Source organism: Nannospalax galili, unplaced genomic scaffold (genome assembly GCF_000622305.1).
Source record: "Nannospalax galili isolate Female #2095 unplaced genomic scaffold, S.galili_v1.0 scaffold898, whole genome shotgun sequence".
In the NCBI taxonomy this organism is placed as follows: Eukaryota; Metazoa; Chordata; class Mammalia; order Rodentia; family Spalacidae; genus Nannospalax; species Nannospalax galili.
In genome coordinates this window covers 2,382,200-2,396,775 of record NW_008342399.1, presented here as the reverse complement: position 1 = coordinate 2,396,775, position 14,576 = coordinate 2,382,200, and the positions used below count along the sequence as shown (strand labels likewise).

At 41.0% G+C, this 14,576-nt stretch overlaps 1 protein-coding gene across 4 annotated transcripts in view; it reads left to right on the top strand.

Moving 5' to 3' along the window:
• The window catches only part of Ptcd2 (pentatricopeptide repeat domain 2), a 37,815-nt gene that overhangs the window by 5,803 nt on the left and 17,436 nt on the right, over positions 1-14,576 (top strand). For all 4 annotated transcript variants that reach the window (XM_008838475.2, XM_008838476.2, XM_008838474.2 and 1 more), the window contains 4 exons: positions 1,175-1,304; positions 4,127-4,244; positions 8,516-8,594; positions 8,993-9,084. In XM_008838475.2, the coding sequence (XP_008836697.2) occupies positions 1,175-1,304; positions 4,127-4,244; positions 8,516-8,594; positions 8,993-9,084 (419 nt within the window). The remainder of the gene's footprint in view (positions 1-1,174; positions 1,305-4,126; positions 4,245-8,515; positions 8,595-8,992; positions 9,085-14,576) is intronic.

Here is a 14,576-nt window from a genome sequence, read left to right as displayed (position 1 = left end):
ATTCAACATTCATTATCTAAAATTAGATATCTAAGGGGCTTCTTTATAAAAATTGCAAGGTCTGCCAAAAATCTACAGCAAGTAGTTGAAAGCCTTCCTTCTACTGTCAGAGCAAGACCCAGAGGTTGCCATGTCCACATCTTGTAGTGCTTTGCTCAAAATCCTAATATAATTGGAAAGAAAACAATAAAATTTTTACTGTGCTTTTGGAAATTTCTGTGTAATTAGAATTTGTAAGTGAATTGAACAGGGTTACCAGGCATAAGGATAATAAGGAAAACATTGTATTTCCTATACAAACAGTTATTAGAAAATGAAATAAAAATTGGAAAGTTGAAAAAAGAATGATCTCGATCTCACAAACATGGTGTTAAGAACTTTGTTGCTAGTTCAACACCCAAGGAGTGGGGTGCTGTCTCCACTCCTCCCTTTGCAGTGGGAGTGTCCACTCTGTGCCATTGTATGTTGGAAGTCTGTAATCTGCTTTTTGATTTTGCAAAGGTTATAGTTACAAAGAGTGTGCCTTAAGTCTCAAAGGAGAGTTTGGACTTTGGATTTTAGAATAGTGTAGAAACTATTAAAGACTATGGGTACTTTTAAATTAAAGTTAGACTAAATGCATTTTGCATTATGGTATGGCCAGGATCCTATAGGGACCATGGCGTGGACAGGCCAAGAGGATGAAAGAGAAAAGGCTGAATCAAATGCAAGAAGAATGACCTATTTCTGAATTATATGGAATGAAATTTTCCTTTCACTTTCCTACTTGGCGCCCTGCCAACTGATGGTTTGGGTGTCTGGTTTCATTTTCTGCTCGAGTCACCTATAAATTTTTTATCTGGGCTAGGGCATTTGTTTTCAAACTTGAGTGAACCTGAGTATCACCCAAGGAATCAAAATGCCCTTTCTTGTCCTCCTACCCTTTAGTTTGAGTTTTCAAACGACTCGTGTGGGATGGAGACCCAGTCTTGCCTGTGACACAGATGTGCCTTAGAGACCACCTTCAGCACTCACTGCTTCAGAGGACCAAGCCAGTGAAGGGCGCATACCCAAAAGCCCCCCTCAGTGCCCCTTTGCAGTGAGCCATGTTTAGGCTTCCCCTCTTCCCTGAGATCAGCCTATTTACAATCCCAGTCAACCTGAATAATTACTACCACCCTGTGTTTTCTTCCAGAGACCTACTTTAAAAACTTGGAAGAGAAAGTGACCCAGAACAAACTCATCCTGAAAGAAGAGTTGAAAAAGTTGCTCTACTTGTGTCAATCCCGGGAAGATATGGAACTGGCTAAAAATGTCATTTACAGGTGAGGCACTTCTGATAATCCTGCCAGCCCTCACCTCTTCTCACTCTCCCTTCCTCAGAGGAGTCTCAGCTACTTTGAAGATTTCACTGGTTAGGCCTAGAGAGATGGCTCAGCAGTTACAAACCCTTCCTGCTCTTGCAGAGGACCTGGGTTTGGTTCCCTGCACACCATAATTCTTCACTGATGTTGATGACACTATCCGGTTCATCTTCTTTGCCACTTTTTGTTAGCAACGGGACAAGTTGGAAGATGGATGTATCTATCCATGGTCTAACCAGCCTGTTCACTGCCTTGCTGAGACAGGAAGCCAGCTGGGAAAGGGGATCATGAGCTGAAACAGAAGCTTGTGTTTATTGAGCCACAGATAGGAGTGATCTAATCCCTTCATAATCTGTCATTTGGTTTATGGAGAGATTTTAGATCCTCTTATTTCTTGTCAAGAAATAACTCATCATCAGTGATTTCCTAGTACTTTAATTGGTAATAATTTCATTTTGAATATGGATATCAAATTGAGGAAACTTTGCCTTTCTGTTGTCTTTAATCTGGAACAAGTTTCTCATGAGACTGTTTACTGAAATATTTTTATAGATTTTAAAGCTGTTTCTCATCATGCCTTACATTTTATAAGAACTAACTTTAAAGAATTGCTATATGCCAAGCAAATCTTATCTAGTCTTCACAAAATCTTTTTGAATTCTTTTGTGTCCACTTCACAGATAAGGAAACTAAGGGACCAAGTGATTCATTGATTTGCCTGCAATTACATTTTATAAATAGAAGAGCTAAATTTTGAACCATCATTTGTGGAATCAGTCAAAAGTTCTTAATTGCTACACTGTCTTTTATGACTTAATCCATAAGTATTATAATGAAGCATGACATGTTTATAACTACTGTAATTGGATTATGAACTATAACTTTGGAAGTATACATCTTTATATTATTTGGCAGCGTGTATGCTTCTAGCACCCCACCCTAATGCAACTCCAGCTTTCCTCTGTTGTTTCAACAGAATGTAAAGTTTTCTGTAAAGTCAGAGCTTTTCCCTCTAGTATTTTAAAGTCATTTTTACCATGAAAATCTGATCTGCATGTAGTCATGGAATGCTGCTTTGGTCAGCAGATTGTTTTCCTAGTGCCTGCAACAAAAATGACTGATTACTAAAAGTAAGTGTGTGCTATTGACTTACAGTTATGCAGTTCCAAAAGGCAGACTGGCCACATGTCAAACTTAAGCCACATATAAGACGTCACTTTCATTGAAATTAGCCTTTTCCCAAGACTTATGATTTTATTTTATTTATTATTTTTATGTGTATGAGTGTGTTCTAGTCTACCTTCTTTGACAAAATACTCTTCCCAATACCAACTTTGGGTGGAAAGGATTTATTTGACTTATATCTCCCAGGTCACCGTTCATCAGGGAGCCCAAGGTAGGAACTCAGGGCAGGAACCTGGAGGCAGGAGCTGAAGCACAGGCCATGGAGGAATGCTGCTTACTGGCGTGCTCTCCTGGCCTGTGTTTAACATGCTTTCTTATATACCACAGGACCACCTACCCAGGGGTGGCACCACCCACAGTGGACTGGGCTCTCCCACATCACTCAATAATCAAGAAAATACTCCACAGACATGGCCACAGGCCAGTCCAATGGAGACAATTCCACATTTGAGGCTCCCTCTACCCATGTGTGTCAAGTTGACAGCCAAAACTATCCAGCACAGCCTGCATGTATATAAATGCATCAGTGTTGTGCAGTGCCTGCAGAGGTCAGAAGAGGGTGTCGGATCCCTTGGAACTGGAATTACAAATGGTTGTTAGCCCCCATGTGGGTGCTGGGAATTGAACCCAGGTCCTCAGTAAGAGCAGCCAGTGCTTTTAACCATTGAGCCATCTTCCTAGCCCCACGAAGTCTTAAGATTTTTAAAAAAAGTATTTAATTTTTTTTCTTTAACTAGGTGACCATGACTCTCAGGTCTTTTCCTGAACTTAGAAAAGCAGAGAATGCTATAAGTTATTATGTGCCTGTTGGTTTTCTGACATCCTGTATGAGCATGAAGCCACCTCTGAGAGCACTGAACACCTCCCAGCTCCTTTCCCTTGTTGTATTGATAGGGCCCATTCTGAGACCTGCTGTTCTCTAACATGTTTATACTCAATCCTGGCCCATCAGGTCGTTGCTTAATTTAGGGAATGATTACAGTGTATGTTTTACCTCTTTTATATAATTCACAAGGTTTGTTATCTTCTAACAAAGCCTTTTTGTTTCAATGCCTGGTATGTTTTCTAAACTCTTCCTGGTTTTATTCAAATTCCTTCTTCTTCCAGAATGGGAATTCCTCATTCTTTATTCTCTATTGTGTCCCCAGCATCTAGTAGAGTGCACAGTATAGTCTGTGTCCTCGTGTGTGTGTGTGTGTGTGTGTGTGTGTGTGTGTGTGTGTGTGTGTTTGTATCTACTTGTACAGGTTCGTGTGTGTGTGCATATGGAGGCCAGAGATCACCATCAAGTATCTTTCTTGCCTGTTCTCCACCTTACTGTTTGAAACAGAGACTCACTAAACCTAGAGCTCATGGATCGGTTACACTGGCTGACCAGGAAACTCCAGGGATCTGCCTGTCTTCATTCCCTCCTCTGGGGTTACAGATGCACACCACTGAGACTGGCTTTTACATGGGTGCTGGGATCCACACTCGGGTCCTTGTACTTGCTACACAAGTACTTTGCCAGCTGAGCCATCTCCCCAGCCCTGTCTGTCATTCTTGCTAACCACCCCCCCCCCCCACTTTCTGATTCAGTTAATCATTTTCATTACCAGGTACCATGCAGAGAACAGAAATTTCACTCTGGGGGAATATAAGTTTGGACCAGTTTTCATGAGACTGTGCTATGAACTGGATCTTGAAGAATCTGCAATGGAGCTCATCAAAGACAAGGTTACTATTTTCTGATTCCTTCCCCTGCCCATGTGATTTTGATGTTTTTGGTGCTGATAGACAAGATAATCTTTTTTAAACTAAAAAAAAATTATTTTTATTTTATGTGTATGAGTGTTTTGCTTACATGTATGTAAGTATACTACATGCATACACAATGCCTGAGGAGGTCAGAAGAGGACATCAGATCCCCTGGAACTGGAGTTACAGGCAATTGTTAGCTACCATGTGCATTCTAGGTACTGAACACAGATTTGTGAGAGCAACCAATGCTCTTAACCACTGAATCATCTCTCCAAGACCTCCCCCCCCACAAAGATAACTTTTTAATGCACACTGTTCCTGGGTGAGTTTTTTTTGTTTTTGTTTTTGTTTTTTTTTTTTCAGGGAAAGACCACTGGGCTGAATAAGTGAACTTTCTATGCATTTAAAAACATATTTTTAATTCTTTGAAAATTTCATACAATCTATTTTTATTGTATTTCCCCTCCCTCAATTCTTTCCAGACCCTGCCTCTACCTCCCTACCCACTGAACTTTATATGTACCCCTGCCCTCCCTCCCCCCACCACCATTGAGTCCAATCTTTGTTGTCCAAATACTCTTGGGTATGGCACCTGCCTAGGAGTATGGTTGATCTACCAGGAATCTCACTCTTAAAGAAAACTGACTCTGTCTCAGCAGCTATCAAATACCTCAACTAGGGATGGGACTTCGTGTCTGCTCCCCTGCCCCCCATGCTGGGCTTTTTGTCTGGCTTGAACTTGAGCAGGTCGTGTGCATGCTGTCACAATTGCTGTGAACTCATATGCGCAACTGCCCTGCTGTCTGGAAAACACTGTTTCCTTGTAGTTGTCCACTACCTATGGCTCTTATAGTCTTTCTGCCCCTTCCTTAAAGATCCCTGAGCCTTATAGGGAGGGATGTGATATAGATGTCCCATTTAAGGCTGAACAATCCATTCTCTTCTCTGCATGTTGACCAGTTGTGAGTCTTTGTGTTTACTGCCTTCTGCAAGAAACAGATTCTGGGGCTGGAGAGATGGCTCAGTGGTTAAGAACACTGAATATTCTTGCAGAAGACCTGGGTTTGAATCCCATGGCAGCTAATGACTGTCCGTAACTCCAGTTTCAGGGGGTCCGACAACCTCTTCTGTCCTCTGTGGGCATTGCATGACACAGGTGCACTTACCTACATGCAGGCAATACATGCATACACATAAAAAAATTAAAATAATAAAATATGTTTTAATAAAAGCAGCTTCTCTGATGAGGGTTGAGAGATGCACTAATCTTTGGGTGTAGCAGTAAGTCATAACGCTATGTCCATTTAGCAGATTTTTAGTAGTAGATTCTCCCTTTGGACCTATGGCCTCTCTAGTCGCTAGTTTTTGGCCCTAATAGTACTACACATGGGTTCTATCTTACGGAGTTGGCCTTAAATCCAATGAGAGGGTAGTTTACTCCTGTCATAATATTTGTGCCACTTTTGCACTAGTGGGCATATTTTGCCAGGCCAGTTGTTATTGTAGCTCACAAGGTTCACAGCTGCATAAAAGGGATGATTATTTTCTTCTTCTGGTACTGTGCATAACACTTTCTAGCACTGTGAAAGCTATCCAGTAGAAATGAAGCTTCCAGATCAGTACCTGCTTGATCCCTCCATGTTTTATACTCAAGTATGTATTGCCTTCAGCAATAGGGTCATATTGTCAAATTCTTGGAGGTAACCAAGAACATTGGCAATAGCCTATAATGGTTGGGGGTCTGGGACCCTACTGGCCAGCCACTCAAAGAGGTAATCCGTTGCTGGTACTGGGGTTTTTATTTGCTAGGATGAGGTGTATAGTTGGTCTCTCTGCATTTTTTTAAAGTTTCCTTTGAGTCAATTCACAAGAAGACTTGTAGGGCTCCATATGGAGGTGTAGGGCATCCATATGGAGAATGGATATAGATGTAGATGTCCTGGTATATGTCTTCCTTGGTTGTGTGTGTGGTGACCTAGAATCTATACCTATCAAGAATTTTCAGAGGTCAGTGGTTGAAGACCAGTTGCCTTTGCTTTCCTGTCCTGCCACTGAGTGCTCTCTTGTTTTTGTGTTTTTTACTTTTGGTTGAAGACTGTATTTGTAACTTGTCTATGTTCAAAACGCTTTTACATACTCTGATTTTCTTTTTCTAAAAAAAAAAAAAATTATAATTTTGCATGCCATTGAGATGGCTTAGTAGGTAAGTATACTTTCCATGCAAGCCTAATGACCTGAGTTTAATCCATGGGACCTTGTCAATGTGGAAGGAGAGAACCAACTCCACAAGAGTTGTCCTCTGATCTTCACACACACATGCCATTGCACCTGTGCCCCACACCCCATCATGAACACACAATAATAATAAATAGGGACTTGAGAGAGGGTTCAACAATTAAGAGCATTGGCTGCTCTTGCAGAGGACCTGGGTTTAGGTCCTAGCACCCACATGGTGGCTAATAACCATCTGAAACTCCAGTTCCAGGGGTTCTGACAGCCCCTTCTGACCTTCACAAGCATTGTATGACATGGGTGTACTTACATACATGCAAGCAAACCATTCATATTCATAAAATAAAAAATAAATAAAATATAAAAATTCATTAAATTTAAAAATAAATATAAAAAATAATTTTTAAATTACTGAATATTTACTATATCTTCAGCACTTTATTTCTCCAAAGTAGCCCTAATCAGATTATTATTTTTACCTTATAGAAGATGAAACTAGGGCCTGGAGACATATAGTCATACATGGTCAGAAACATTTAATTTGGGGCTGGTGCTGGTCACCATGTAAATTTTAGTATATTTAGGAACTTCCAGAATAAAGTTCCAGGCCAATGAGAGGCTGCCTTAAAAAAAACAAGAACAATGAATGGCAACTGAAAAATGATACCCAAGGCTGTCCTCTGGCCTCCACACACACTCACATACCTCCCATACACATATACTAAAATAATATACATAAAGTCAAAGCTGTGGTTATAACAACAAAAACAAAGATAATGTAATTTTTTTAGCTTACTTATGTGAAAATTTCATATGTAAATAGGTGTTTAGAGAAGTAGAATGAGCCAAACCAAGAAGAGGTGGCATAAAGCTGCCTGCTTCTACACAGGTATGTTCTCTCACCATCTCTATCCCGCATCGTGGTTCTCCATGGCCCTTACTGATGCCTGAGATTTGGTTTGTTTTTCTCACTTGTCAAGCTCACTTGTGCGCTGTCTCCTCCACTAGAATTTAAGCTCTCTTGGGTGAAAAGCCCAACTAGAGTTTAGGGCGAAGTGTGTTGTCTTGTTTATTGTCTCTTTGTTCCCAGCATGGACAACAGGTTTGCATGGCAGCCTCTCAAAACAGAGCAAAGGAGAAAAGTACTTAATGACATCTGAATGTCCAGTCATATTACGGCATTCAGAATGCTGGGAAGACCTTACTACTCCAACGATATACAGTTCATGCAAAAGAGTTGAACTGGTGTAAAACATGGTGATGTTAGTTAATAACTGCATTCTTGGAAAAATTACTAAGACCAGATCTTAAGTGTTTATGTGAAGTAATGTGGTTAGTAATGACTTAGCTATTCCACTCTGAGTATACATTTTAAAACCAGATGTAATAAATATATGGATGTTTTTGTCCATTAAAGTACAAGTTGAAAAAAATGTTGAGAATTGTTATGTTAGATTATGTTCAAAAGTGAATAATTCTGTATTACCTGTTTGTGATAAACAAGACCATAGTTCTGTGAGATACTCTTGCCTTAAAATAAACTTATACCTGCCTTTTGCTGTTCATAGTTGGTACCCAGGTTTCAGGGCCACCTGCCAGGGCTTATTTCTTTCCTCCTGCTCATGGCAGGGCCAGACTTCATAAGCTTGTTCTTCACTTACCTCTTGTCCAGGTATGTCCATTCCCAAAGGTGTGACAGCAATCAGCTCTTGAGCTTTAAAAAAAAATCCTCTGGCCAGGTGTGGTGGTACACACCTTTAGTCCTAGCACTTGCGAGACAGAAGGAGGCAGATCTCTGAGTTCAAGGCCAGCCTGGTCTACATAGTGAGTTCCAGGCCAGTTGGGGCCACAGGGAGACCCTGTCTCAAAAAAAAAAAAAAAAAAAATCCAGATTAGTAGAAAATTGGGGAGGTTGTAAAGTAAGACTGTAGCAATAAGATTCAGTATATGTATATGGCATCCCCTTAATATAATAGCTTTAACTTTTGACCAAACTGTTTATTTCTCTTCGTTAGCATTTACAAGGTTTCTTCGTAGACTCAACATCATTTAATATTTTGATGGATATACTGTTTATCAAAGGCAAATATGAAAGTAAGTACTACAATCTGTAGTTGTAGAAAAATATGCTGGAATAGCAATTGGGGTGGGAAGGACCCTGCAAAAATGATCATTAGATTTCTGTTGAGGGACTAAATTAGATTACAAAGGTTGCATTCCTTGAGTTTCCAAAACATTGCATCGTATGTGATGCCTTAAATGAACCACCCCAGATTCTGCTTATGCCAAAATTGTATCCAGTTTTAAAATTGAGTTCTTCTGCATGATCTGATAATTTAGTTTGACTCTTAGTTAATTGGTATTTGACTTTGAGAAATGACTTATATTATACTAAAATATGCTTTTTGGTAGATGGTGCTGAACTGATTAGGACTCTGGGAACCAACAGTAGGTTCATTTAACACTCCTGGCCCCCTCTTCACTTCTGGCAGGTGCAATGGAAGTATTGGCTGAAATGAGAAAACAAGATGTGAGGCTCAGCAAAGATAGCTATGTCCTTGCTTTTGCAATTTGCTACAAACTGGTAAGAATATTCCCCTTAACTCTCAGGCATAGTGAGTAGTATTTGAGAGGATTCATTCTCTCTCTCTCTCTCTCTCTCTCTCTCTCTCTCTCTCTCTCTCATTCCTCTAAAGTCTATTTTCCATATGGTGCAAATATTTCAATTTAAAATGTGCTCATTTTTAGAAAACTCAAGTTAGCCTTGTCAGACAGCTTCATCGCATAAAAACAATTTATTATCCTGCACCCTTCTTTGGCAGGCATGCAGATTGTGAAAACAAGGGACAGCATGTCACATTCCTGCTCTGCCCTAGTCTCTTGTAGCTTAGACTCTACTAGATCCATCTCCCCTGTTGTCCTCCTTGGAAATCATCCCATCCTATGGGGCAAGCTCCAGGACTCACCAGAGGTGGAAGTGATATTCTATCCTTGCCATATCCATTGTTCCATTTTTAGAGTTTTGCTTATATAGCCCAGACTGATTTTGAACTCAAGATCCTTCTGCCTCAACTTCTTGATTGCTAAGTTTACAGACATGTGCCATGAGGTCCAACTAGGATTGGTTTTTGCACATAGAAACCATTTCAGGGGCTGGAGAGATGCTCAGTGGTTAAGAACACTGGTTCTTGCAGGAGACCTGGGTTTGAATCCCAGCACCCACATGGCAGCTAACAACTGTCCGTAACTCCAGTCCCAGGGGATCTGACAGCCTCTTCTGTCCTCCGTGGGCATTGCACGACACGGGTTCACTTACCTACATTCAGGCAATACACGCTGTTGCCTGAGTTCTCTTAGGGTCCCTTGCTCCTGGTGCTATTAGACAAACCATATAACACATCTTTATCTAAATTTTTCATAGTTTATATCCTGGGTAAGGAAAATAGAGTAACTTACAAAGGCAAACGCCTGGTACCCTGTTCCACTCTGTGGCTTGGTGGCCTGCCGTTCCAGATCGCTTCCACACCCCGCCCACAGTCTCCATTAGCTTTCGCCCATGCCCTGTGGGCCCGCAGTCTTGCCCCAAGTTGCTAAATGCCCCCTCTTGTGTCCACGTGGGTGAGACACCAGGGCCATTTTTTCCATTCCCTGCTCGCTTCTAAGATGGCACCTACACTCCTCCCTCCGCAGCTAACTCTCTGCAGCCAGTTCTCTGCAACAGGCCCCGCCCCTCAGAGGAACAAGTACCCTCGGGACACACTCCACCCCTTCCTCCAGCTCTTACAGTCTTTCGGCCAATCTTCCGCTAAGGTCCCTGAGCCTTGGAGGAGGTGACAGATGTAAGGCGATCTCTCGTATCATGGCAAGATAGTGACTTGGGCCTCCCCATTATTCATCTTCAAGCCGTGGTCATTGATCTAGCTCAGTAGTGTTTCTTCCACTATGAAGACAAATGGAAGGAAGTAGATACATCTAAACAAACATGAATGTAAATACAAATGCCTAGAGGATATCCCAATAGGTGTACTAAATTCATTAAACAGTATACTTGTAATGGCTTCCCTGCTAGGGCCTGTAGCCTTTCTCAACACAAGGTTGGCCTGGTCCACAGCACCAGATGTGTGTTCCATCCCCAGGAGTGGGCCTTATCCAATTGGAAGTTTGTCATTTGTATGTATATTAGTAGAGCCATTATTGCACTTGCAGGCATTGCTTGGCATGTCCGTAGTGTGCAGCACGCAGGGTCCATGGTTGAGTAGAATCATAGGGGATCCTTTCTTCCCCAACCACTCTGCATAGCGCCTTCTGGTACTATGAGTCTCAGCTCCATCTTTTTTCCTCCCATGCTTACATCATACAGTGTCTTCAGCAATATGGCCTTACCGACCTTTTTGGTGTACAGCCGACGTTAGTGGCAATAGCCTTGGTGAATTTGAGGACTGCTAGGATCTCTCTCTGACTAACAGCTCATGGGAGGCAGCCTACCCCCTAGTACTGTAGATTTTCTTAACAGTTGTATAGTTTGGGAGCCTCTGTTTTTGTCTTACCCAACAATAAAACTCCCAAGAATCTTGGAGCTATAGCTAGCCTTTGTTTCTTCAAGAATCTTTCAAATGGGTTTCACATCTGTAAAACACTCAAAGGAAGGTTAACATCATATATTAAATCAGTCATAGGCAAGGTTTAACACAGCATGAAAAAGTTTTAGCCATTCATATTAACTGTTTTCTCCATAGGTCCTTGTTAGGTACTATAGCATGGGTACGAGGTATTAATTTGGTTAGCTCTTTACTATCTTTAGTTATCCCTTTGGAGGTATTTCGCACTTTGGGGATTTTACATGGAGTCTCTTTGTATTCTTTTATCCTTGACACACTTACAGGTGTTGGCTCCAGTTGCCTGACCCTGCACTGGGCTAAGGAGGCAGGGGGTCTCTTGTTTCCACTGTACCTGTTGGTTCCCTGAGTCAGGCAGGCCCTGGGTCTGCCTCCTGACTGTAGCCATATCTGTCATCTCTCCATTGACTATACCTGGATGCTGGGGGAGGCCTTGGTGGGAAAAACTGCCTCCACCCCTAGCATAGCCTTTATCAGCAGAGAAATGCACCTTATTTAATCTTTGGGGATTCTTAACCACCCCTGGGACAGTTTTTATCCTTTGAATGCCTTTTGTAAACCGTTCTTCTGGTTTTAAAACCTTCCAGAAACTCCTTAGTACCAAATTTGGTTTTCTATCAATTATTATCTCTGGGAATTTGGGCTCGAAGTAAGTCTTGTCACATTTGTCTTTGCATAACCCAAATGGACCATTCCTTCTGTCTTGTCTTTTTTATATCTCTTGTAGGGTGTTCTCTTATTCTACAGACAGTTTTACATGCTGGTCAGGGTCACTTAGATCTGCTAAAGCCTTTTTACTTTACAAAGATCCTGTCCCATTAAAGGGCTTAGCAAAACCATTAAAGCTCTATACCATTCTCAAGGTCCCAGTTGAATTAGGCTTTCCTTTATATCTCTGGTGAACACAGTCTTATCTGGTCCAGTGAACTGGGTATCATATATTACTTTTCTCATACCTAGTTCTCTCAGTAATGCCTGTCCCTCCTTTATAGTTCTCCAGCCTCTGTTAATTATGGGGGTTTCCCTTGGTGATGACCATGTATCTCAATGCCTTCAACCAGCCATCCCATTAAGGACTGCTCCCCCCTGCATTGGCCTAGGTTGAACAGCCTGTATCTTAAGGACAGATGGATGGTTTTATTATTCAGCTGTAAAGCTTCTGAAGGACCTCCTAGACTGACACTGTTTGCTCCCATGTCCCACACCCTCACGAGCCACGTGGCAAGGGGCTCTTTAATTGCTTCTAAGTTTTTCCTAGTTTTAAGAGTTCCAGTGTGGAATAGTTCCTAGGCACTCTGTTAGCTTTTTTTCCTTTTTGTGTCAATGGTTGAATCCGAGGGGCAGCTTTAGCTACTTTTATTTTTAGGTCATCTCCTTTTTTACTATTATCTGTCTTTTTCTCTGAGCCCTGGGACTCTACCCAAGTTAAAATGTCCTGTGTTTTTTTTTCTCTCAAGTTCTACAACTGAACAGGGTAGTACTTTCTTAGCCTTTTCAGCTTTTTCTGCTTTGGTCTCATCTTTTATTATGCAAAGTGGCCACGCCCTCTCTCTGGGTTCTCTGCCTGTGTCCTAGGCCTGTAAAAGTTCTTCTAGCCATTTTGGAACCTTTAACAATCTTCACATACCTACAACTGGGCTATTCCCCCACATTTACAACACAGCTGTGTCCCACGCTTCTGCATGGCGGCTCCTTTTTAGTTTCATATTTTATAATCCAGTGTAAAATCCACATCAGCGCCACCGTTAGCTCCCTAGCTTTTTCCAAACTCCCGCAGTTTGTCATTCCTAGCGCTGCTATCCTGCTGGCTGTGCCAGTTTGTTGGAGGAACAAGCACCCCTTGGGACACACACGCATACACATAAAATAAAAATAATAAATAAAATTTTGAAAAAAAAAGAAACCATTTCATAAATAATAATCAAATGAGGGACTGGAGAGATGATTCAGTGGTTAAGAGCACTGGTTGTTCTTTCAGAGGACTGGGATTTGATTCCCAGCACCCACATGGCTGCTAACAACTGCCAGTAACTCCAGTTTCAGGGGATCTGGTGCCCTCTCCCGACCTTCTTGGGCGTTATACGACACAGTTGCACTTACACACATGCAGGTAATATACTCACACACACATAATAAAAATAATTGTAAAAAAATTAAATGAATGGATGAAAATGTAAAATTACCAAAGTTCGATACATTACTAAATACACCATTTAAACTTAATATAACTAAATAACGTAACTTGTATACAAAAATGGAAAAGTTTAAAGTAAGATAGAATGGAGGCATTGAACAACTTCCCTAAAGAGTGTAGCAGTATCAACTTTCAAAAACGAGGGGAATTGGGTTATGGTAGAACAAAAGCCAATCTAGAAATTAAGAAACTTGAAGTTGAATCTCAACTTAGCATTAACTGGCTTATATAACTTTGAACTGATCACTTACATGTAAAACAAGAAGTTGAACTCTAGGGTCATCAAACCTTTTCTACAAAAGAACAAACAGATGTTTTTATAAGCCTTTAAAAACGTTTAAACCATGCTTAGCTTAGCTGTAGTTTGGACTTGGCCCAAGAGCTATAGTTCATTGACCTCCTGATTAGATAATCCTTTCTAGCCATACCGTTCTATGATTTTGTGAAGAACATCATCAGAACAGCACTAGAACATTGGTTATTTGGCATGGTGACTCCCAGTTATGGTGCCTACTCAGGGATGCCTCCCTGCAGAGTGTAGAGATTTAGTTCTTAAGAAGGACCAGAGGACTTTCCTTTCTATGTTGTGTCAAAATGACTTGTATCACTAAGTGGAGGCAAGTTTGGAAATAGAACTAGTCAGATTTCAAGTTACTCCTGGCAACTGGCCCCACATAAAATTTAGACTTTCTTTGGAGGACTGAGTGGTGAGTCTGTCTCGACAGACACAGATGGAGGGCCAGTGCTGCCACTGTGAACTCAAGTACCTGCAGCAGCTCAGAAGAAGGGCATGAGGTTTACCATTGCTGCCTTGCTAGTGAGTGCATCACTTTTTAAGTTTGTTTTTGTGGGATTCTTTTATACCTTATGTTTAAAGTAGTACTCTTGTTTTCAAGTATTTTGGCTTATCTGAAGATTTTCAGACTGGAAATCTCCCTAGGAAGTTTCCTATGTTACTGAGCACTCAGTGCTATTTAATATAATAGGCTGACTGCATTATGCAGCTTATGCCTAGAAACTAGCTACCTGCTCACATACAAAGAAATAAGGATATTTGCTAGTGAACACTGGCTCATGATGGAAAGTAGACAACTTGAAAAATAAATATTTAGATCTGAATTCCTAACATAGATAACCCAGTCTCTTTGCAAATCGTCTTTGTATAGCTTAATTCTTTAAGTGGCTTCAGATAGACTCTGTGAAATTCTTACAAAAGGAAATCTGAAACACTAAGCACTGTTAATCATTAAACTTAAAAGGTTCATG